A 26,137-nucleotide genomic window follows, 5' to 3' on the forward strand; every position below is an offset into this window, starting at 1 on the left:
ATCAAACGCTTCCACATCCCTGGCCCTATCTTGAAGAGGTGTTTGATATTGTGGGAAGCAAAAACGACTCATGGTGCATGCGCTGCAAACTTTGCCAACCAAAGAACCATGTACTTTCAGCTTTCAAGAACTCTCCGTCTAATCTCAAAAAACATATAGAGGTAAGCTCTGTATTATTATTATATTATAATAATGGTCGATTTAAAATGCTTGCAACAGCTTGACTAGCATATAAACATGCCAAAATAGTGCACTATATAGGGAATAGGGAACGAGAATTCGGACACTACGCTGAACATTTCTAAGCGTCAGTAAATGCGCCGGGTATTTGTGTGACGCAGAAAGATGCGCCCACATCATGTAAACAAACCGGGCACTCACGAGGAAAGCTGGAGGTTGTATTGATGTTGAATGTTACATTTCCTTGTTCATGTATTTTTTTTATTAATTTTGAATGTTAAATATTCTATGTTGTCAATTATATGAGGTCCATTAGTTTAGCTGTAAATGTTTAAAAAATATATATATATTACGGTTACTTTTTACTTTTATACTTTAAGTAGATTTTAGAGCCTGTACTTTTCTACTTTTACTTAAGTAAAGCGGTTAAGTTGATACTTTTACTTTTACCAGAGTCTTTTTAAAATCCAGTATCCATACTTTTACTTAAGTAACGAATGTGTGTACTTTTGACACCACTGCGTCTTTCTGACAAATCGCAGTTCGAGGTCGACCTGGGCTGTACCACTTCGGGAGGGGCCGCTCAGTTACTCCCCTCTAGACAATGTCGACATGGTTGCGACGTTGACAGTTTGTTGAGTGAGTGAGAGGATGCGGGCGCACAGGTCAGGCTGCCGGACGGTGCTGCAAGGAACTTTTATGAATGCAATATAGTTATCCCTCAGTAATCAGCCCGACAGCCCCGAAACATTAACGGCTCACCGGGAATTCACCCGACTCTCCCGATTACCACTCCGCCACCGTGCGTGTGTGCGTGCTTGTGCTTGTGCATGTGTGCGTGCGTGCGTGCGTACGTGTGTGTGTGTAGGCGTTGTTCAATAGTCTGGCAATGTGTTTAGGCCTACGTACGGTAGGAATATACACACTGGTTTAAATAATAAATGTGATAGTATTTCCCATCTTTGCTGAGCAAGAGTTTTTTCGAAAGTTCAGTGATTGAAACAAATAAAGCCTGGGCTATTGAAGTTTAATGGTAGGCCTACCACTGTCATGTACCTACCCGATGTCCAGTGGACCGGGTTGAATTCACTGCGGGTCTCTCTTACTGTCCTTCTCAACACTCTCTGATCTCACTAAAAGGCTAGCAGCAAATCAGCAAATCAAGGGATATTTATAATATAAAAAAATGTGTGATTAATCGCGAGGTATGACATTAATCGTGATTATATATTTGAATCGCTTGACTCCTCTCTCTTCACATGAGTATAAAAACTCATTTACAATGACTGGTGATACTGTCAGACCACCCGATGTAACTAATAAATTATTTCTCATGGCAACATAAGAATTTGGCCGCCATGTTGAAAGTTGTCAAAATCAATAGTACATATCCACAGGCCACAAATTCTGTCCAATCTTCATGAAACTTGCCATATATCGTCTTCAGACCAAGTTGAACAAATGCGTCCAACAGCTTTATCAAATTCAAAACCGTTTGGCCGTGACAGCCAATCATACTTGACGGCAAAGCCGCCAAACAGTAATTAAGCCTGTTCTCAGCAACTCTTTATCATATCATAGCCAAACTTGGTACATAGACTCATGACATAATTCTGGGGACACCCAAACAATTTGGTGACCTTTGACCTCAGGGGGACGTCAAAAAGGAAGTGATCTTATATCTCTGTGTAACCAGGGTGAAACAACATGTTTTAGTTATGTTGAAATGTCACCAAATTCTGATTAATAAGAAGCAAATATGTGTTTAGGCTATGTTCAAGGTCCCTTCTGTAACCTGTTCCAACCCCTATGTTAATGTGTTTTCTATACCTGTACTGTCGCTTTAAGAAAAGTTCATGTTTTAGTGACGTATATGCAGCGCCAAGCTCAGAATGCCGTTGGCTATCTGAGTGGAGGTATGTTGATGTATTTGTCGTCACATTCTGAGCATATAAATCGTTTGTATATAATGTAAATGTTATATATGAACATGCTACAGCACTGTTATGAACATGCTACAGCACTGTTATAACAGCTAACGCTTTGAAAATGTACCTTTTGAGAGTTTATTGTAGTATGTGCATCAGAGTTTGTTTGGTTGCTAGGCGGGAATGTGGTCCTGGCTATGACGGTTTACATGACGATGACATGATTTTCTTTGGCTCATCCAGGTATGAATGTTTTATCTGTTTTGTGTATATTATCTATGCGGGTTATGTTTATGTTTGTTGGAGTGCAGTCAAATCGCATTCATTATGCTATTTTGTTTATTTTTATGTTATTATATATTGTGAGAATGCCGTTGGCTATCTGAGTGGAGGCGGGAATGTGGTCCTGGCTATGACGGTTTACATGACGATGACATGATTTTCTTTGGCTCATCCAGATCCAGATCCAAATAAATGAGAAACCCTCCACTTGTTGTCCAGCCGTCCTTCCACCCTTCCAACGCATTCGCCAGAACACAACGCAGATCGACACTCGTTACATTGGTGCCGTGACCTTTCAAGGATTGGTTAAAGGACGACATCACCTCGTTCGCCGAGGAAGCTGCTGCCTGCCACTGGCCTTTTGTGGTACTGAGGTATATCCATGGAGAGTGCTCAGTGATTTATATTATTTTGAATGGACGATTTCTTTTATTTTTTTATTTTTATATAGGCCTATCCACGTGTGTCAATGCTGAATGAAGTAGGTGTTTGCACATTGTGGACTTTTTGTTTCATCTCAGTGAACTGATTGAGTGCTAAAGAAAAAAAGAAAAAGAAAAAAAAGGCAGTTTGAGCACGTTTGGCAATTGTAAAGTGAAGTACTGATTTAATGTTGTATATATGTTTGCCAGTTGATATGCTTTTCTAATACTGTCGTTTCGTGCTCTCGATTTATCAATTGTGATTTCGTTGGAATTATTATTATTATTATTAATTTTTCCATTGTGTTGATAAAGTGGCATTTAATATGGCAGAGGGCAGAACACACTTACTGGGCAGTGGGGGTGATGATGCTGAGCGCGTTCCTTTTGAGTGCCAGTTTGGTGTGGGGAGGGGATTTTTGAATCAGCCCTCAGAAACCAGAACACCAGGGCCTGGAGTCACGGCGTTGGGCACCCCCCAGTTGACCTCGACTCGGTATATGGACCGTGCCATGCCAAGCCATTTCAATCAGAACCCAGACTTGGGTGCGCTCATTACACAGTTAGCTGAAAAGCTGGGTGAGTCCATCACAGCTCACCTACAGGCTGATAGGGGCACAAACAGCACGAGTGCTCCTCTGCCAACAGAGACAACACTGCCTAATGTCAGTGTTGTGCTGCAATCGGCCGCAAAGGAGCCCCCCTTATTCAGGGGCGATGGCTCAGATAAATTTACAGTTCACGAGTGGGAAGATCTCATGACCCTGTATTTAAAGAGACGTGCCATCCCAGTTCACGAGCAATCACAAGAGATTCTGGCAAAGCTTATGGGCAAAGCAGGAGATGTGGTCAGAGTAAAGCTGCGTAACACATCTATCAATCACTCTACAAATCCACATGTGATTTTTGATACTCTGAAACAACATTTCAGTGAACTGTCATACTCAAGCATGCCCCTGTCAGATTTCTATAACACACTGCCCACACCAGGTGAAGATGCTATGGAGTATTGGGTTAGGCTAAATAAAACAGTGGATGTAGCGGACGAGTGCTTGAAAAGGCAGGGTCGTAGCATTGATGACCCGGGCCATGAGGTCAGCATGATGTTTATCAAACACTGCCCGGACCAGTCTCTCCACAGTGTTTTCAAGTTCAAGTCTGCTGGCAAATGGTCGGCCTGTGAAATTCAAGATAGGCTCGATGAGCACATGCAGGATAAGAAATCAAGAACTGCAGCTGCAAGGCCACTAAGGCCAAGTGTTGTGAAGCACAGAGCTCATTCGTGCCATGTACCTATGCTTGAAGAGGCACCTCTCTTGAACACTGCTGCTCTACCAAGACAGCCTTCAGCCCCTTCGACCACTGCTGGTGTCGACAATGACTGCATGAAGGGTTTGGTAAACCTGTTGGACCGGCTGGTCACAATGCATACCCAAGTGCCTGCCAACCGTGGCACCCAAGCTGCCATGCCACGCTCTTTCCAGAGAGAGTGCAAGGTTTGTGGGGCTCCTAATCATTCCACATTGTCCCACTGCAAGCAGGACAACCTATGTTTACAGTGTTTGTGTCCTGGTCACTGGAAGAGGGACTGTCCTCAACGAACAAACCAGCACCGCTTTCAGCACAATGGCCGTGCTGGTGACCACAATCAGCGGCCTAACCAGCAGCCTGACCAGCGCCGCTCTCAGCCTGATGATAGCGCTGGTGGCCAGCCTCAGCAGTTAAACTACTAAACCCACACCTGGAAGGGGCCGGTGTGGGTAACGTAAATGGAATCCCTTCTGAAACCTGTGACCTAGCTCAGTTATATGAGGAGAGCTGTGCCAAAGCACCTAAAGGTACAAGAATAGCCATTCAAGCTACTCAGAGAATCAAAGCTTTCGGAGAGCTGTTCTATGCTCCAGTCCTCGTCAACCACAGTGTGCAGCTTAGAGGCATGTGGGACTCTAGCTCTATGGTATGTAGCATCAGTGAGGAAGCAGTAGAGAAGCTCAGATGCACTGATGTTTTGCCAGAGAAGCAGTACCCCGAAGAGAACATTGTCTTGATTGGCTGTGGTGGTTTGCGAACGCAGCCTGAGGGCTTTTATGATTTGGAGATGCAGCTGTATGGCGTTCCATGTATTGTATCCACTTTGGTTGTGTCTGGCCAACAAGATGACCTCATATTGGGCTCGAATATCATCAAATATGTCACTCATGTCCTGAAGGGTGGTGGCGAGTACTGGGATCTTGCATCTGTTCATGACCATCAATCTGACCCCGAGATCGGTCACTTCTTGTCCATGTTCACAAATGTCGAGCGCTGGAAGGGGAGCGCAGTCCCAGAAAAGATAGGAACTGTCAAGCTCACCCAGGCAGTGACCCTCCTACCCAGGCTTGAGCACTTGGTTTGGGGCAGACTCCCTGCCAAGTCGCCTATGTCACCTGGCAGCACTGTTGTTGTGGAGCAGACCAACTCAAAAGCCATGCCACGAGGTGTTCTAGTGGGTCGTCTTGTCACACCTCTCTGGGGTGATAGATGGGTGCCAATGACAGTTGTGAACCCATCTGACAAGGCGATCACGCTGAAGAGGAATTGCAAGTTGGCTGATGTGTTCCCGTGCTTAGCAGTCGAGGATCTTGATGTTTTCCAGGGCTCACAAGCAGCTTCGGAGAAGAAGCAACCCGACACCGAGAAACGACAGTATGATGCTTCTTCCAGTGCTAGTCTTTCATCCCAGGCCGGCAAAAGTCTGTCAGAGTTGGGTCTGAGCGACGTCGATGTAGCCTCATGTCAGGTTAGCGAAGCTTGTAAGTCCCAGCTCAAGCAACTGATAACTGACTATCAGGACATCTTTTCCAAGCACTCTCTTGACTGCGGTGAGGTCAAGGGTTACACACACCGCATCCAGGAGAGTCCCTCCAGCCCACTATCAGAAGTTGAGGCAGGCTCTCACTGATATGGAGGAAAAGGGAATCATCAGAAAGTCCACAAGCGAATATGCATCTCCTTCTTGACATTTAACTTCAGATGGTTGAATGTCAGAACCATAAAGGACGCACATCCCCTGCCTCACCAGTCAGACTGTCTCGCTGCCCTTGGTGGCAACTGCTTCTTTAGCACGATGGACCTCACCTCTGGCTTCTTCAACATTCCAATGCATGAAGAAGACAAGAAGTACACGGCTTTCACGACTCCTCTCGGGCTGCATGAATACAACCGCATGCCACAAGGTCTGTGTAATAGCCCTGCTTCCTTCATGAGGGTGATGACTGGGATCTTTGGGGACATGAACTTCACAAAGCTTCTGTGTTATCTCGATGACCTTCTTGTCTTTGCCCCAACGGAGGAAGAGGCTCTGTCCAGACTCGAAGCAGTGTTTCAGAGGTTGCGGGAGAACAACCTGAAACTGGCTCCTAAAAAGTGAAGCAAGTCAGATTCCTTGGCCATATCATCAACGGTGGGGGTGTGTCCGTCGATCCTGCCAAGGTGGAAGTAATCAACAGAATGCAAGTTCAAGACCTCATGGACGCAGATGGGTGCACGCCTTCTGTTCGGAGACTCAGATCATTCCTCGGCATGGTGTTCTACTATCAACACTTTATCCCCAACCTGTCTTCCACTGCAAAGCCCTTGTTTGTGTAACCCATGCTATTTCACTCTCTCTGCTAATATATGTATATGTCATTTTATATGAATGTATATATTATAATAATATATATAATGTAGTGTGTATGGTGTATATCTATCGTATATATATATTCCCAGTATATTGTAGCGACCAGTGTTCACGTGCTACAATGTATTCCTGACGGCCGCTAACTGAAACGGTTGCCTGGAGACCGTGTTTTGTTGACGCTGGTTCTCTGCTTGACGCGTAAGAAGAGCGAACATAGACTTGAAGAGCGAATATAGACTTGAAGAACGAACATAGACTTGAAGAGCGAACATAGACTTGAAGAGCGAACATAGACTTGAAGAGCGAACATAGACTTGAAGAGTGAACATATAGACTAGAAGAGAAACGAAGAAAAGGTTATATTCCTGACGGCCGCTAACTGAAACGGTTGCCTGGAGACCGTGTTTTTGTTGACGCTCCCTAATAGAGCGAACATAGACTTGAAGAGCGAACATAGACTTGAAGAGCGAACATAGACTTGAAGAGTGAACATATAGACGAAGAGAAACGAAGCAAAGGTTATTACGGAAGAAATAGAAGATATGGAGGAAGATTTGACGTTACTTTGAACAAGAGAACAGCCTGTCATCGACTGGCCCCTGCTCAAGAGCGTTCGGCCGTAGCGGTAGTGGTAGGAACAGAACGCCCCCTTTCATTGAATCGAGTGCACTCAAAGACTTGCTGGGTACCCATTTTATTTAGTTTGTTATTTTTCTTGGGGACCTCTTTTGGGTTCAGTGTATTGAGTTCAGTGTTTTAGGTTCAGTGTTGTTATTATTATTATTATTATTATTGTGTAAATAATCTGATTGATTCTGATGGTTAGATATGGTTAGATCGTTAGATAAAAGGTCAAACGTGCCTCACTGTGTCTGTGTGTTATTCCTTTTATCAGAGTTCTATTAAGAATACAAGCCAGTCTCCTCATAACCTGGGATTGATGCACCACTGCATTGTTATATTACCTTTAAAAATACAGTTGGTTACATTTGCACTTACAGCTGGTCAGAAGAGGCGAGGGAAGTCAGCTAAGGATCGAATGTCCCAATCTGCCTACCGTAAGCTTTCTGCTGCGGATTGGACAGAGGAATGTGCAAGCGTTTTTGAGCACATGAAGGCCAGGCTGTTGGACTGCGTCATGCTGGCTCATCCGGACTTCGATGAGCCATTTATCTTGTCAACAGATGCGTCTTTGGATGGACTTGGTGCGGTGCTCTCCCAAGTGCCCCGAGGAGAATCCAAGGCCAGACCGATTGCTTTTGCAAGCAAGACCCTCAGTGCGTCACAGCGGAAATATCCAGCTCACAGGCTGGAGTTCATGGCCCTGAAGTGGAGTGTGTGTGAAAAGTTCAGCCACTGGCTGAAGGGTCATAGCTTCACCATTTGGACTGATAATAATCCCCTTACTTACCTTCTAACGAAGCCGAAGCTCGACGCATGTGAGATCCGCTGGGTGTCTAAGCTGGCGTCGTACACCTTTGATCTCAAGCACCTGCCTGGGAAGAAGAATGTGGTGGCAGATGCCTTGAGTCGCGATCCCTTTGCGAAAACCATTGGCCGGAGGCTGCTTAGGGAGCCCTATTCCACTCTGACTCAGGAGGCCGATGAGGTGGAAGAGGATTCTGTGCAGGATGTTTTCAGGCTCAGCTGCCAGTCTCAAACCCTCAGACTGGAAAACCATCCACTACCCAGGACGGGGTATGACACAGCCGAGATCAGAGCTCTTTGTCAGGCTCACTGTGCCTGGAACGACACAGCAGAGTCCAGGGCACTCTACTTAACGCAAAGAGTCCAGCAACTTTCAAGTGGTCAGGATGCGCTGCCCATGTTCTCTGCCCAGGAGCTACAGCTGTCTCAAGAGCAAGATCCAGTCATCTCCAAGGTGTTGCCCTTTGTTTCCACCAGGAGACGACCGTCTAGGCGAGAAAGGCATGGTGCTGACGCAAAGGTCCTCAGATTGTTGAAGCAATGGGACAGGCTAGAAGTCCATGATGGAGTTCTGTATCGGGTCTCAAGAGATCGTGTTTCCAAACAGCGACGATCCCAATATGTGTTGCCTCAGAGTCTAAAGGACAAAGCATTGTCCGGCATCCATGATCTGGCAGGTCATCAGGGCCAGGATCGTACTCTTTCGCTTGCAAGACAGCGTTTCTATTGGCCTGATATGGAAAAGGATGTGAGGGCACATGTAAAATGCTGTCAGAGATGTGTGTTTGGGAAGTCACTGGAACCAGCTGCTCGTGCTCCTCTGGAAAGCATCAAGAGTTCAGCTCCAATGGAGTTAGTGTGCATGGATTTCTGGACTGCCGAAGACAGCAAGCAGCGGTCTGTTGATGTTTTGGTAGTCACCGACCACTACACCAAACTGGCTCATGCCTTCCCTTGTGCCAATCAAACAGCGAAGCAAGTCGCAAGGAAGCTTTGGGATAATGTGTTCTGTGTTTATGGTTTCCCGGCGAGGATACATTCCGACCAGGGCGCCAATTTCGAGAGCAACCTGATTGCAGAGCTCCTCCGATTGGCTGGTGTTGCAAAATCCCACACGACTGCTTACCATCCGATGGGCAATGGGGGAACCGAGCGATTCAACCGTACCTTGGGCAACATGCTCCGCGCCCTTCCCCTAAAGGAAAAACAGCAATGGCCACAACAAGTCCAGACCCTCACGTTCGCATACAACGCCACCGTCCATGAGACGACGGGTTACGCACCATTTTTCCTCATGTTTGGGCGTGTCCCTAGACTGCCGGTGGACGTCATGTTCAGGCGGGTTCTGGACGACCCTGAAGTTGTTGACTACGACACATATGCAAAGTCCCTGCTTTCTTGCTTGAAAAGTGCTATGGAGATCGCTCAGAAACATACTTCCTCTGAGCAGCAGCACCAGACCCGGCAATACAACAAACGAGCAAAGGGCACTTTCCTGTCAGTGGGAGATCGTGTGTTGGTATCAAATAAAGGGGAACGAGGAAAGAGAAAGTTAGCCGACAAATGGGAGGATGGAGTGTACACAGTGGTTGGGGTGAATCCCAGTATCAACTTCTACAAAATACAGGATGCAGTGGGACACATGAGAGTTGTGCACAGGAATCTCTTACTGGAAGTGAACTTCTTGCCTCTTCCTGGATTGTACCAAGCGGAGTCTGCTGATGCAACTGATCAGTCGTGGGGCGAAGAGGATTCTGATGAGGAAGATTGCGTTGCTGATGGTGATGAAATGGCTTCAGTGTCTGGAGAATTGACTCAGGGTGAAATTGCCGAGGACGTGTCAGATTCCAGAGATGAAGAGGAACTCTCAATCTCATCACTTGACGACTCACCTGAGTCCGAGTTGGCTGTAAGAGAAGAGCATGCTCAGCCTAGTCCAGCGCTCAGTCCGGCTGCTGTTATGGATGACTGTCCACCCATCTCAGTCGCTCCGCACAGAGCCACACTGCCATCTCAGCATGCTGACACCTCAGGTCGCACTGACTCTCATGCACACACTGAGGATGATGGCACTGTCAGAACACGTGCTGGAAGATTGGTGAAATCAGTGAACAGACTGATTGAATCTATGGTTCAGAAACCTTTTTTTGAAAGGTCCAAGTTTTTTATTGACGGCCGTTCCCAGCTGTTTTAGATATTGGGCCTTTAATAAGCGTTGAAACTGCTTATGTGATAAGTTTTCTTGGGGCCAGCTTTGAAGTTTTATACACCTACAGATGTCTATGGACTAAGTATTTGTGGCCAAATGTTGTGTGGCGTACGAGGCGTCACATTAAGCTAAAGGAAATCTAGAGATTTGATCAACCTCTTTCTTTCCTGAACCTTGTATTAAGGTAACTTTCGAGTTGACTATGTGGACTAGGTCCATCTTTCATTTGTGCCAGGTTGTGTCAGTGATAGACTTTTTGTAAGCCTGAGAAGACATCCTTAAATCAGGATGTTGGTGAATTTCAGGAGGGGTGTATGTAACCAGGGTGAAACAACATGTTTTAGTTATGTTGAAATGTCACCAAATTCTGATTAATAAGAAGCAAATATGTGTTTAGGCTATGTTCAAGGTCCCTTCTGTAACCTGTTCCAACCCCTATGTTAATGTGTTTTCTATACCTGTACTGTCGCTTTAAGAAAAGTTCATGTTTTAGTGACGTATATGCAGCGCCAAGCTCAGAATGCCGTTGGCTATCTGAGTGGAGGTATGTTGATGTATTTGTCGTCACATTCTGAGCATATAAATCGTTTGTATATAATGTAAATGTTATATGAACATGCTACAGCACTGTTATGAACATGCTACAGCACTGTTATAACAGCTAACGCTTTGAAAATGTACCTTTTGAGAGTTTATTGTAGATATGTGCATCAGAGTTTCCGTTTGTTTGGTTGCTAGGCGGGAATGTGGTCCTGGCTATGACGGTTTACATGACGATGACATGATTTTCTTTGGCTCATCCAGGTATGAATGTTTTATCTGTTTTGTGTATATTATCTATGCGGGTTATGTTTATGTTTGTTGGAGTGCAGTCAAATCGCATTCATTATGCTATTTTGTTTATTTTTATGTTAGTATATATTGTGAGAATGCCATTGGCTATCTGAGTGGAGGCGGGAATGTGGTCCTGGCTATGACGGTTTACATGACGATGACATGATTTTCTTTGGCTCATCCAGATCCAGATACAAATAAATGAGAAACCCTCCACTGTTGTCCAGCTGTCCTTCCACCCTTCCAACGCATTCGCCAGAACACAACGCAGATCGACACTCGTTACATCTGCAAGGCCTTCATGTATCCAAACCAAACTTGGCTCATAGTCTTATGACCCTATCCTGATGATGCCCCAATAATTGGGCTGATGATGCCCAAATAATTGGGCATCATCAACGCCTAGTGGGGCGTTGTGAACAGCAAGTCTATTCGGGCCCTTAGAAAGCAACTTCAATGTATTTTCATTGTGATAACCATTTGCCAGTAGCTTTCATTGTAGGTGAAATTACTGAGACGGTCGTCATGTAGCCACCTAAACGATTATGTCTGTCCAGCGAAATTAATTTATGGAGACCTATTTTGCTTGACCCCCACATTGTTGCTCACAGCTATATCATAGATCAGGCATCCCCAAACCCATGACCAATTTAAAATAATAAGAACGTTTTATTTTTTTATTTTTTTATGATTTCACTATACAAAGCATGATTATGTTAGTAAAATTATTTCTCGCTGAAATACAAATTGAAAGGCAGAATATTCTGTAGTACAGCATAAAAACAGCAAAAAGCAATGATCTTCACAGAGCGAAGATCATGCACTCACCGAACTCCCCCCCTCCTTCCGTCTGTCAAGGCATGTGCGTAATAGCGTCACTCAAAAAATAGCCAATCAAATTTTTTGTTTACCGGAAGAGAAAATTGGAATGAGAAAATGGCTTGCTTGAAAACAAGGAAAGTTTACCCCGAAAAACAGACACTTTAAAGATGAATGGACTGACCAATACTTGTTCATTCTCCCGCAAGGCAGTACAAAACCTTTGTTGTGTCTTTTATGTGTTGAAACCGTGGCGCTGATAAAAAGCGGGAATATTAAGCGGCATTACGAATCCAAACACAGATCCTTCGAGGAAAAGTATCCCCAGAAGTCAGAAGTAAGAGCGTGGAAAATATCCGAGCTGAGAGCTCAGTATGAGAGGTCTACGCGTGTCTTCACACACTCATTTACAGGCCAGCAATGTGCAAATGAATGCTCACTTAAGATTGTATGGATTTTGGGGCAACATAAAAAAACTTTCAGTGACACGACTGTTGTGAAGGAGTGCTTGAACGCCGCTGCCGAGACGTTACTTGAAGGTAAACAAAGGGATGAATTGTGTGAAAAAATAAAGCAAATCCCAATGTGAGCTGCAACGACAACTAGAAAATCCGAAATGTTATCAGATGACGCACTGTCACAGCTTCATGCGGCTGTTCAGAGTGCCCCATCCTTAGCCATTGATGAGTATTCAGATGTAACGGATAATGCCCAACTTTTGGTTTATATGCGATTGTTTCATCAAGACAAGAAAGAGATGGGTCTAACACCACTTGAGACACTGTTTTGCTTACTTGAAATGAAGGCCTAATGCTCTTTTTGTGTTTATTTGAAATGTAGGTCTGGTGTACCTGTTTTACTTACTTGAAATGTAGGCCTAATGCACTTTGTGTTTATTTGAAGCGTAGGCCTAGTGTTCCTGTTCTGCTTACTTGAAATGAAGGCCTTATGCACTTTTTATGTTTACTTGAATTGCAGGCCTAATGTACCTGTTTTGTTTACTTGAAATGTTAATATGTGTTACTTTGTCTTACTAGTTTTTCATGGTTAAAAGTAAGCTATTTGGAAATTGAAAATAAATACATCTGAAATTACAAGGTAATATGCCGTGTTGATTGTATTTGACAAAAGAAGGCTATTAGGACGTGGTAGGTTCGGACCATTCTTGGAAGGAATTTTTAGTAACTAGACCTTGTTAAATTTTAATTGAAGACCCCTGTCATAGATTATTATTGCTTATATTAATAATATTACTTTAATTATTGGATTCTAAGGGGTGTCGTTTGGGACGCCCGCAAATTCACCCGAGAATTCTGACCTACCGCATTTAAATGATTATTTTCCACAGTTAATGCCCCAGAGAAAACTCCAGAATGTTCCAGGTGCCTCTCACCTGCAGGTACCAGGTGCGTGGGGGGTCCCAGCGGGTCCCAGACCTCTGTGATGGGGTTGAACCCTGCAGGGAGGTCCTCCAGCAGGTGTCCAGACTCACTGCAGCTGCCCAGCCAAAGGTACACATCCAGCTTAGCTAGGACCGACCAGGGAGCCAAACGCTTACCTGGGGACTACACACAAACACAATGTAGTAGTGTATCTGGATAGAACCATTTCAATAGTATAGCTATATAGTATCAATGTGTGTGTGTGTGTGTGTGTGTGTGTGTGTGTGTGTGTGTGTGTGTGTGTGTGTGTGTGTGTGTGTGTGTGTGTGTGTGTGTGTGTGTGTACCTTGAGGAACAGAGTGTGTATCTTGCCACAGTCCCTCCCTCTCTCTTCAGGGTTGCCTGAGAACAGGAGGTCTCTGGCCCTAAGGCGGCTGTAGGCCACTCGCTTGTTGTTGCTTAGCAACCACACAAACACATCTGGCAGTGTGTGCTGAGGCTATAACCAAAAAATACACAGTCAGGAAGAGAGGAAGACCCTAGGGCCCCCAGCAGCCCAGTGGTCAGGGCTCCTGGAACGGTCAAGCCCCCCCTAGGGCCCCCAGTGGCCCAGTGGTCAGGGGAACATGTCCAGCCCCCCCTAGGGTGCCCAGCAGCCAGGTGGTCAGGGCCCATGCAACAGTCTAGCCCCCCACACACTTTAAGCTCTTATACAGTTGCATGCCCCCAGGACCCAACTACACCTGCTCCTTTACAATTACACTTAGGACACTGATCCAGAGCTACTTACAGTAAGTGCATTTGTCAGAACATTTCTCCTGCGATAGGTTAGCCTGACCACGCAGCTTATGACCTCACTATCTGGATCTGGGAACATTTATATATATATATATATAATGCATCTCAAATATGGACTTGCTCAGGATATTGGTCAGAGCCAGGCTTCACTGTGACTCTACTGTGCCCTTCAAGACCTAGCTTCTGAAACAGAGAGACAGACAGGTAGACGGACATACCTCTTCCACCAGGAACTGGATTTGCCTGCACAGCTTGGTGGCCTCCTGCAGCAGCCCTTTTATCCCTGATGAGTTCCTCTTCCTCTCGGTCATCACCTCCACCTCTGCAATAATACCTTCCTGCACACACATGCACACACACATGGAATTTAACCACTAACAACATGTCCATTTGTGTGTGTGTGCTTGTGCGAGTGTGTGTGTGTGTGTGTGTGTGTGTGTGTGTGTGTGTGTGTGTGTGTGTGTGTGTGTGTGTGTGTGTGTGTGTGTGTGTGTGTGTGTGTGTGTGTTAGCTCCTCCCACCAGTTCCTGTTTACACATAGTGAGTCGTTTCCTGTCCAGCTGAGTCAGGTGATTTCTCTTCAACTCCACTTTCAACTTGCTCTGCACTGTCACAATGAACTTCCTACACAAACACACGCACACATGCAGGACGCACGGACGCATGCATGCAGGCACAGACACACACTTGTGTTAGAAGTGAAATAGCATGATTAATACTTCTCAGACTCTGATTGGTTGGTTTGATTACCTGGCATCGAAACAAAAGCCTTGGAGAACGACCTTGAGGATTTGCTCCGCCCCCGGATCTGACTTCCTGTTCAGCTCTGCTGCTGCGGTCACGCCCTTTTCCTGAGGATTCCCAATCAGGACTCAATCAAGACTTTAAAACGACCAGTATAATTGTCTTTAGAACTATTCCTAAATGTATGCCTAGTCTTTGTTTGTGTGTGTGTGCGTGTGTGTGTGTGTGCGTGTGTGTGTGTACCAGGTGCAGAGCGATGTTCTCCAGCAGGTTGGAGGTGAACAGGCGGTAGGTTCTGTCCTCCCAGAGACTGACCACCTGCACACACGGCTTCTGGCTCAGAGGCAGATGCAGGTAGAACCTACACGCAAACACACACCCACACACACACACACACGCACGCACGCATGCATGCACACACACACACACACACACACACACACACACACACACACACACACACACATACATGCTCTTATGAATAAAACATACACACGCACACACACATTGTATTTGTTATGTGTTTGTATATGGTGAACATGGCGTACTTGCTTCCCTGGGCAAGGAGGGGTTTCTCTGCAGGTGTGCAGGAGTCGGTCTGGGTCTGTGGAGAACACCTCCTCGGGGGCTCTGGGGTCACCCCAGCTAGCAGAGACTTCCTTGGAAAATCAGGGGTGCATCCACCCAGCGCAGACCTGCGATAGGAGTCAGGGGTCCCCCCAGTCAGGAGGGGGGAGGAGGAGGAGGGAGAGGGGGCCAGCCTGTCCGGGTTCTCCGGGAGAGACCTCCTGCTGCCCCCGGAGCCCCCGCCCGACGAGCAGGGGTTCTCCAGCACATTGCCGTGGTTACCTGGGAGACGGATGCATCAGGCCTTGGTTACCATAGCAACACATCCCATAGTGACACCAGATACCCCTAGCAGAAAGGAGTAGAAACTGACCGACGGAAAGCTCAAAGCTGATTGGCTTGTCTCCAATCTTCCTGTCGATGAGCGTGGCTTCAAACACGCAACCGAAGAGCAGGAAGCTTTCTTTGTCCTCCTCGTTCAGCTGAAACACAGCAACCCACACTCACTCTCTCTGACACATGCATTCTGCTAGGATTAGATTGTGTATTCCTCCCTCTTGGGGCGCAAATAGGAACAGCATATATGTTTTTCTATTGTTCGATCGGCTTCTTATGAGGTCATCAATAAGATAAATAATGAACAAGTGCATTTTTACAAACCACTAACAAGGGCCTCTTTGTCAGGTGAGCCTCATTTAGGAGGTTAAGGGCTAACCGTTAGGAACACGTTACATCGCCATCCCTCCCTCCACGTGAACACTCCTCTCTCCCTACCTGTGGCGGGGGCTCTGCAGGTAAGACCTCTGCCTTCCCCTTGTCCTCCTCAGCCCCCCCTCCTCCTGCTCCTCCTGCTCCACCTGCAGTAGTCTTGACCTCCTTGCCCCCGCTCTTCCCCCCCTTGGACTCTTTTGGTTTGACCAATCGGCTGAGTTTGGGCTCCGAGCCCGTCCCCCCCGCCAGGATCTCTACTGCCAGCTCCAGGTAGACACGCCCCCTGGAGGAGCAAGTCACAGGTGAGTCTGGAAACACACCTGGAAGCACTCCTGGTAACAAAACCTGTAAACGCACCTGGAAAAAACACCTGGAGCCCACCTGGAGACACACTTGGAAACGCACCTAGATTCACACCGGGAAACACACCTAGAAACACACCTGGAAACATACCTGGAAACACACCCTGAAACACACCTGGAAAAACACCTTGAAGTACACCCTGAAACACACCTGGAAACACACCTGGATACACACATGGAGAAACACATGGAAAAACACCCTGAAACACAGCTGGAAACACCTGGAAACACACCTGGAAACAAACCTGGAAACATCCTGCACACCACCCATCTCTGGTGGATACAGGGTTCATTCATATGGTGATTAAACAGCATCTTAATGTCATATATGGTCATTAACTTGTGTGTTGATTTATATTGGTAATAAAGCAGTTGTAATATTGCGATGAGTTTGTTAAGGGACTGTAAATGATCCAGGTAATGTCTTCACCTGTAAGACACGCCCTCTCCTATGCCTTCGTTAAGCTCGGGATTGTCGTCAACCAATGAGAAGTTACGGGCAGATCCATACAGATTGATCCAAGCCGGACCGAAGGTAGGCAGGAAACCTGGAGAGAGAGAGAGAGAGAGAGAGAGAGAGAGAGAGAGAGAGAGAGAGAGAGAGAGAGAGACTTTTCAGGAGAGAGGCACTTTTCATCATCAACGCTTTCTCTCTCTCTCCCCCCCCCCGCCCCCCTCTCTCTCTCTCCCTCCCTACCTTTGTCTCCATCCTGTTCATTGGATATGCGTCTCAGGTCGATGTAGTGGGTTCCTATAGCAACGTCATTCATACTGCCCTCATCCCAGACCTGGTGGACGGAAAGAGATAGAGAGTTATGTAATGTCTTGCTCCTGGGATTAGGGTAGAACACTTTTTTGTGCTTTGATTGTGCTCTGGTTCACTTGGTAAATAGTTGGTTATCTCTGGTTAAAAGAAGTTCCTAATTGGGACATATATATGGTGCAGAGGAGGCTGGTCTATAGAGGCAGAGGAGGTTGGTCTATGGAGACGGAGGAGGCTGGTCTCTAGAGGCAGAGGAGGCTTGTCAATAGAGACAGAGGAGGCTGGTCAATAGAGGCAGAGGAGGCTGGTTTCTAGAGTTAAATGCTTGCCTCTAGAGGCAGAGGAGGCTGGTATCTAGAGGCAGCGGCTGGACTATAGAGGCAGAGGAGGCTGGCCTCTAGAGGCAGAGGAGGCTGGTATATAGAGGCAGTGGCTGGACTATAGAGGTAGAGGAGGCTGGTGTATAGAGGCTGGGCTATAGAGGCAGCAGTGGCTGTTATTAAGAGGCAGAGTCTGGACTATAAAGGTAGAGGAGACTGGCCTATAGAGGCTGGTCTACAGAGGCAGAGGAGGCTTGTCTCTAGAGGCAGAGGAGGCTGGTATCAAGAGGCAGAGGCGGGACTATAGAGGTACGGGAGGCTGGTCTATAGAAGCTGGTCCATATAGACAGAGGAGGCTGGTCTCTGGAGGCAGAGGAGGCTGGTTTCTAGAGTTAGAGGGGGCTGGCCTCTAGAGTTAGAGAAGGCTGGTATCTAGAGGCAGAGGCTGGACTATAGAGGTAGAGGAGGCTGGGCTATAGAGGCAGCGGTGGCTGTTATTAGGAGGCAGAGTCTGGACTATAAAGGTAGAGGAGGCTGGCCTATAGAGGCTGGTCTACAGAGGCAGAGTAGGCTGGTATCTAGAGGCAGAGGAGGCTGGTATCAAGAGGCAGAGGCTGGACTATAGAGGTACGGGAGACTGGTCTATAGAAGCTGGTCTATAGAGGCTGGTCTATATAGGCTTGTTTATAGAGGCTGCTCTATAGAGACAGGAGGCTGGTCTATAGAGGCTGGTCTACATAGGCAGAGGAGGCAGGTCTAATGAGACAGAGGAGACCAGTTTATGGAGGCAGGGGAGCACATTTCAATTTGTCTTTAAGAAGGCTGTTGGATATATCCACTGCTGGTGAGCAGAGAAGCTTAGAGCTTTTGTGCTTAGCATTTTAGTTGGCTGTGCTAATTCTAATTGTGTTATTACTAGAAAGTAGTGGCTCACATAAGCTTCGTAATTTCCATACGTCACAATTTGGGTGGTGCTGAGGCTGCATGAGCTTCTTTGTGTACTTAAAGGCTAATCATTGTTAGTGACAGCTGTAGCGTCAGGACCCTCAAAACGATGACCCGGGGAAACAAAGACTAATGGTGTGTTTCCACCGAACGGTGCGGTTAGGTCCAGTACGATTAGGTGCGGTAGGTGTACTACAGTAATGCCAAGTTTCCACTGCAGGGTGCGGATCGGTTCAGTTCGCAAAGGTGCGGTACGGGTTGCGTTTCCACCGCCAAAAGTGGGCGTGACCCGGACTTAGCCGTACCCGTTTTGGCCTCGTTTTCAGTACTCCTCCGTTGGGGTACTGAAAACGAGACGAGACGCCTGAAAGGTTCCCGGGAAATTCTAGCTACACACCCCCTCCGTTGATTGGTCGACAGAATCGTCACTTCCGGGCGACGTGGGGATAAAAACAAGCAAACAGTAGCCTCGAGGTATCATTCTTTACAATGAACATGTCTCGTAAAACGCTTGCTTGGTCGAACAAGGAGGTGGAGACGTTCCTCTGCATTCTTGGGGAGGAAGACGTGCAGAGGGAGCTTGATGGAGCAGTGAGGAACGAGAAGGTCTTCCAGCTGGTTTCTGGTCGAATGGCGATTACGGGTTACGAGAAGAACACTGAGCAGTGTCGGCAGAAATGCAAAAAGCTCCGGGCCGAGTATTGGAAGGTGAAAGACCACAACAACCGCAGTGGCGTCGACTTTGGTAAGTCCTAACAATCACGTTGCTAAACATACAAAATTATGTTGTTTTACGGCTTTATATGATGAAAGTTGAGCTGCATCTAACCACACCTACATTGCCACATTTTAGTAATCGGAATTGGAGTGAAATGATGCATTGTGTGTACCTGCATATCAGTACAATGAGAAGTTGATCAAACAATTTGTATGATGTCTACTATTCCTTTCTGTTACAGCCAAAATAAGTAGGGCCAGTGATGTTGCAGAGAGCATCCGGGATATGCAGGCATCTGATGAGAGGCGGCAGGAGCGGGAAGAGGAGCGGCTGGACCGTAGACACCGGGTCGCTCGAGAGGAGGCCCTACAGGATGCCATGGATGCTCGACCGCATGAGGATCAACGAGCAATGCAGCAGATGGCGCAAGTTGCAGCGTTCAACACAGCCTTCCTCCAAACCTTCAGCCAGATGGTGCAGGCGTTTGGACACAGCGACCCTGTGCCATGATCCAGCCATTCAGGGCCTGACCCTCTGAAACTTTCTTTTTTGTGTGAAGACTTTTTTTTATGTTTTAATATGTGAATAAATATTCCTGTATTTTTACTGTTTAATAAAAAAAAAATACTAAAGCAGGAGTTGCTTTCTACACATTTTCCATATACACATTTTATGGTCACCTTGAAGTTGAGTTTGCACACCCACAGTTCGGAATGGCTCACATTTCACACATTGGGAAAGTGGACAGCATTGCTTAACTTTTCAATTAAAATAGGGGAAACCAGTAAGATGCCTGGCGTATTATATAGGACAATAATTGGTTCTGCGCTGTAAAATCGATACTTAATTTGAAGTTAAGGTTCAGATTTAGTTTGAACATCAAAAAGCCATATTGCAGTGTTATTAATGCAGTGGCACTTTTGATTTTAGTGAAGTCGCCGAACCAGTCACCCTCAACTCACTTTAAATAGCATCAAATGTTATATACATGGAAACACACAGCATCCTCATTTTCACAATATGAAGAGGCAGATTTAAGCAAAAGGTTTTTATTAGTCAAATATATACATGTACAAAATTGCAAACTGGTCAAAACTTGAATCTGCATTTATATTTCAATGTTCAAATGGCGCATCACACCCTCTCTGACTTCCCTACCCTCCTCTTCTGCCCCCTGTGCAAGTGGGACCATAGGCTGTGCTGCCACAGCTGCAGAGCCTATGTACCAGTTCCGTCTGGTAGTCCTCTGCATGTTTCTCACAAAGGTTGTGGAGGGCACAGCAAGCCACATTCCTCGTTTTGGCCAGTTCGATGCTGCTATCATTCCTTTTCAGAAGGCAACGCCACCTCCCCTTAAGTCTTCCAAATGCATTCTCCACAACAACACGTGCCCTGCAGACTCTTTTATTGTACAGCAGTTGTCAGGGAATGCTTTGAGGAGCCAGTTCTGCAACGGATAGGCAGAGTCCCTTAGAATATAACCCACATTTACCCCGGCAATGTTCTCAAAACTCGAGCGTCATGCATACTCCCAGGCATTCCTGCACATACGCTCCAAAACAGTCCTTTTCCATCGATAACACCTTGAAGGATGATGGAATGCCAGCCTTTTCTATTGAAGTAGTCAACATGGCACTCCTGTGGGGCTATAATGGGTATGTGTGACCCATCATTGGAAGCAACACACTGCGGAAGGCCCCACTTCTGCTCAATGTAGGCTGCCATTTCGTTCTGCAGCCTACATGCAGAACGAAACAGTCGTTCTGCTCACACCGAAAAGATGGCATATGCTCCTGTATTCACCGTTGGTTGCCAGCTTCCACAGTGCGATGGCAACTATTTTCTTTAGGGGGACACACAGGCGAAAGTTTGTGTCCTGCCTCTGCAGCACTGGACGCATCTTGTTGCAGAGGTACATGAATGTTTCTTCTGACATCCTGAAGTTATCCACCCACTGTCTGTTGGTGAATTCTGGAACAATCGATTCCCACCAGGTACTGGCTCGGCTGAAAGACCAAACAGCCTGCGGCTGTGAATGTGCAACAGCTGAAGCATCTGAAAGACACAAATAGCAAACATAATTTAATAAACAAATGTATTGCTTGTGTTGCAGAGGTGTATTGAAACTAAGGAGGTGGGGTTAGCAAAGTTAGTTTGAGGCAGTTGAGCTTCACTTTTCTATGTACTCAACAACAATTCAGTTGGAAATATTCTACTCTTTACTCGCTCATTCATCCGATTGCTAAAGTTACTTGGACAAATGCGATTTATCAACACGACAATATGGAGTTTATAAAATATGGTATCGCTCCTGGTTTAAGAGAAACGTTTTGCAATTCAATGAAGGTTAGGCTGTTGTAGAGAATCTATGACTGACCAACAAGACGATAAGTTTGTTAGCAACAGCACGTTTGATGAAGTACATGGTTACACGCGTGAATAACTTTTTTCTTACCCGTATGCGTCGTCGCCTTTGTCTGGTCAATAGGCGGCTTTTATCGGTTGCATCCTGAATCAGCTCCAAAAATGTCAGCTTTTTTTTGGCTGCCTTGTCCTTGTCCTTTCAGCCTCCAAACTCGTCGAACAAAGCTTGCATTCGGAAGTTGATTAACTGCCATATGAAAAGCATAAAGGCCAGGAACTGTTGCTGGACGACTTCCATGGTAGCTCTTGGTTTAATATGTCGCGTTTTATTGAGCAGGCTACAATGTGTTGCGCTGCCATGATGTCACAATGTTTACCTAGCTGCCGCGGCGATCGACATCCGGCCTACCACAAAGGGTACTGTCGGCAGTGGAAACACGACCTCGGAACTGAGCTGGGCTATACTGCCCCCTCCCTACCGCACCTTTGCGAACCAAACCGTTCCGCACCCTGCAGTGGAAACGTGGCATAAGATGCGGTTAGGTGCGGCTCAGTCACGGCTCGCGTTTCCACTGCCACTATCACGGCATAAACCCCGGGTTTAGGCCGGGGTTTAAGCCGGGTTTTAGCCGCTAGTGGAAACGCGCCATTAGTCTCACTACAGGAGTCACCCGAGGAAGATCAAGGAGGACCAGCAACTATATCTCATGCCACCCATCGTAGCTATGTGCCGTACCATGATCATCATCAGGAAAACCAGCCAGAGAAGACGACACCCTAGATCACCTGCTCGGCGCAGCAACCCTTCCAATCTGCCACCCACCGCTCTCTACCTACAATGACTTCAAAGTGATGGTAGGACTCTGGAACTGCCAATCAACGGTCAAGAAGGCAAACCCCATCTCGCCCTATGCATTCTTCATGACTCTCAACTTCCTATCCCTTACAGAGACTTGGATCACTCCAGAGAACTCTGCCACTCCAGCTGCCCTCTCCAACACCTACTCATTCTAAAACACCCCCAGACCATCGGGGTGAGGAAGAGGGAATGGACTCCTCATCTTACCAAAGTGGACCTACCAGGTCCTTCCACTGGAAAACTTGACCAGATCTGCATTTGAACTCCACTATGTCCCTGTCACCCTTCCTATCAAGCTCTACATTGTAGCAATAAACCATGCTCCAGGCCCCCTTTCGCAACTTCTACGATGACATGGATGCCCTTCGCAGCAGCTTTTCAGAAAATGGCACACCACTGGTTGTCCGGGGCAACTTCAACATCCTGCAAGAGAAGTTGCACTCACCTGAAATGACCAGCTATTTCAACACCATTGGCTTAACACTCACCCCTTCTCCTCCCACACACAGGGCCGGGAACCAACTTGACCTGATATTCACAAGGTCCTGCGGTATCTCGGCTCTCTCCGTTACCCAACTCCCTGTGTCTGACCATCACTTTGTTTAATTTTCTCTCCCGTTGAAGTCCTCCCCCTCCCTCCTCCATACTCCTCACATTGTCACTACCACCTCTCGAACGATTCTCTCAACTATCCACAGAGGAAGCCTCCGACACCATGCTATCCTCTCTCTCCTCCTCATTGGACTCCCTCTGACCCTTCCACTCCAGACCAGCGCAATCCTCGCCCCAACCACCTCAGCTGTCTGAATCTTTGCGGGCTTATAGAGCAGAGTTGCAGGCAGCTGTAAGGGAATGGAAGAGATCAGAATGTCCTCATGGTTTATTTAACTACCTTCACCTCCTCTCAGACTTCACTTCCACTGCCTTCTACCGGAACCAAAATAAATTCCTCTGCTGAAACTTCTTTCCATGTTCTCTTCCCTCCTCACCCATCCCCCCTCCCCTTCCTTCCTCCCTCACTGATGATGACTTTGTTGCATACTTTACCCAGAAGGTGAAGGACATCAGCTCCACTTTTACCCTGCCACCATCCTCCCACACCCTATCCCAACCTCTGTTTTTACCCACTTTATCCACCCTGTCCACCCACCCAGTTTACGGCACCTAGCGCTAGTGCCCCCTGCTCTTCTATGCCAGTACTACTAACTAAGTGATAGGAGATATCGATTACATCCAGCCTATAGGGTAAATCTGGCAAATTTTCAGCGAGTAGCTTAGCAAACTAAGCTACTCGCTTAGCAAATTAAGCAGCTCACATCGCTATAGTGAAATTGCTCTTTTGAATGTCAGATCTCTCTTAAACCTTTTTTTTTTTATCAATGATCTTACTTGCTCATATAACCTTTATTTCTTGCTCTTAACTGAGACTTGACTAGAACTGGCAACATGTATGCATATTTTCTGTGCCTACAGTCATAATTCAGTGACTTTGTCTCTTTTGAACACTTGAGCGCAATTATTAAGGGTTCTCCTCAGATTATATTACTGATCATTTACAGGCCACCAAAGCACTCAAAGTTTTACAGGCCACCAAAGCACTTCTAGAAGAACTAGGTGAACAACTGTCTGCCATTTGGTTGACTACTGTCTGCCATTTTGTTTGACTGAGTATGACTTTGTCATTATGTCTGGGGATTTCAATGTGCAAGTTGACAATCCAGAAAATGGCTATGCTAGTGAACTGCTCTCACTACTTGACACACTCAACCTAACACAGCATGTACAGGGGCCAACACACTTTCTTGGTCATACACTTGACCTGGTCAAACTCAGTAGATGACTTGATGGATCACTTTTAATCCTGAATGTTAGAGATTATGAATGACATAGCACCACTAAAACTTTAAGAACTCAATAGAAAACAGCCCCATGGAGACAAAACCCAACTGTAAGACTTTTGAAGAGAGATTTTAGGAAGGCGGAAAGACAGTGGCGCGAAACCCACGCTCCCAGTTCACTACAAAATAAATAAGGAGATGCTTCAAAATGTTATTACTGAAACAGAAAGAACCTTTCTCTTCTCTAGCATCATAATGAACATGAACAACAATGCTCGAGTCCTGTTCTCGACAGAAGAAAAACTGACCAATCCCCACCCCCTCAACTAGGACCTGAGCTCATCTCCAACAGCAGGTGCAATGAGTTAGCGTCTTTTTTCAAAAGCAAAATTGATCAGATCAGACTGAACATACTATCTCACTCACATCACTCAGCAACCAGAACCAATATCTATAAGAACAGGAGCAATAAACCCTATGTCTTAAATCAGCATGTTTGACACTGAACCTCTTGAGAAAACGATACAAAGCCTCAGCTCCTCCATGTGCCCATACTCTGCCCACCATTTTCCCCTCCTAGTGCCAGATATGCTTAAAATCATAAATTCATCTTTGGAGACAGGCATATTTCCCAAATCCCTAGAAAATGCTTTTATAAAACCACTCTTGAAAAGAACAACCTAGATGCATCCATAGTTTACAATTGCAGGGCCAAATTTTACCTACCATTCATCTGCATAATTATTGAAAAAATAGTTTTTAATCAACTCACCTCTTTTCTGACACTGAACAACTGCCTTGACAACTTTCAGTCAGATTACGACCGCAGCCTTTGACAAATGTGGACAATAGCATATTCAGTGACTTGAGCACTTGGTTGGCTTCACTGGTGTTGTAATCAGGTGGCTTAAATCCTACCTACTGTACAGGAGCTTCTTTGTTACAGTTGGACACTGTTCCTCAACATGAACATATTTGACCTGTGGAGTTCCCCAGGGCTCAATCTTTGGTCCACTATTATTGAACCTCTACATGCTGCCGCTTGGTAAACTTATAAAAAAGAACTCAATCTCCTACCATACTTACGCTGACGACATGCAAATGCATCTACCTCTAATCCCTAATGACTATGTCTCCGTTGAAACTCTGTCATTGTATTCAAGAAATTGATAAATGGATGTCACATAACTTTCTACTGCTCAACAGAAACAAAAGGTGGTCGTTTTTTGAAAGAAGGAGGAAAGGCGAAAGATTTCTGCCTTTCTTGAAAGAAAAGGCTTAATAGCAAAAGATATTTTAAAAAAACATAGGTGTCCTTAGAGATAATTATCTGAATTTTAGCAGTCACATCAAATCGGTCACAAAATCCGCATACTTCCATCTTAAAAAAATTCAACAAACTTAGAGGATTTATCTCAAAAGCGAACTGGAAAAAATCATACCATACATATCATCTCTAGTAGGATTGATTATTGCAATGTGCTTTTCACAGCACTTTCCAAACAGTATAAAACCACTTCAAATTATGCAGAATAGTGCAGCCATTGTTCTCACTAAAACAAAGAGAAGAGATCACATCACCCCAATCTTACGCCCCGTCCACACAAAGCCGATTTCATGGCGAAATCGCAAAGGTCTTGTACGGTTCGGCCTTCCGTCCACACGAAACCGGCGAATCCGCTGACCGAAACCGTAAACTTCTGGTCAAATCTACCCGGTTTCGTTTTGGATTCGTGTGGACGCCTGAAACCGTCTGAAATCGTAAACAATGACGTCATCGCCCCACCCCTCGACCCTCTAGCCCAGGGATTCTCAAACTTTTTCACAACAAAGACCACTTGATCATAAAAAAAAAATCTGCGGACCACCTAACCAGCCGGCCAGTCCCCCCCCCCCTCAAAAAATACCTTTTAAAGCAGCCTATATTAGGCCTACAATAGCATATTATGTTTTATGTTACAAATGATGTCTGCAAAAATATTACAATACAAAATATGTAATAA

At 46.0% G+C, this 26,137-nt stretch overlaps 1 protein-coding gene across 1 annotated transcript in view; it reads right to left on the reverse strand.

Moving 5' to 3' along the window:
- Positions 1-26,137, reverse strand: part of fer1l6 (fer-1 like family member 6) — a 137,336-nt gene that overhangs the window by 66,131 nt on the left and 45,068 nt on the right. Inside the window, exons 11-21 of the mRNA XM_060074699.1 lie at positions 17,025-17,115; positions 16,758-16,875; positions 16,029-16,248; positions 15,628-15,736; positions 15,236-15,536; positions 14,931-15,048; positions 14,694-14,794; positions 14,465-14,567; positions 14,162-14,281; positions 13,492-13,644; positions 13,157-13,328 (exon numbers count right to left, since the gene is read on the reverse strand). Coding sequence (XP_059930682.1) covers positions 13,157-13,328; positions 13,492-13,644; positions 14,162-14,281; positions 14,465-14,567; positions 14,694-14,794; positions 14,931-15,048; positions 15,236-15,536; positions 15,628-15,736; positions 16,029-16,248; positions 16,758-16,875; positions 17,025-17,115 — 1,606 coding nt within the window. The remainder of the gene's footprint in view (positions 1-13,156; positions 13,329-13,491; positions 13,645-14,161; positions 14,282-14,464; positions 14,568-14,693; positions 14,795-14,930; positions 15,049-15,235; positions 15,537-15,627; positions 15,737-16,028; positions 16,249-16,757; positions 16,876-17,024; positions 17,116-26,137) is intronic.

The sequence above is a fragment of the Gadus macrocephalus genome, chromosome 16 (genome assembly GCF_031168955.1).
Source record: "Gadus macrocephalus chromosome 16, ASM3116895v1".
In the NCBI taxonomy this organism is placed as follows: Eukaryota; Metazoa; Chordata; class Actinopteri; order Gadiformes; family Gadidae; genus Gadus; species Gadus macrocephalus.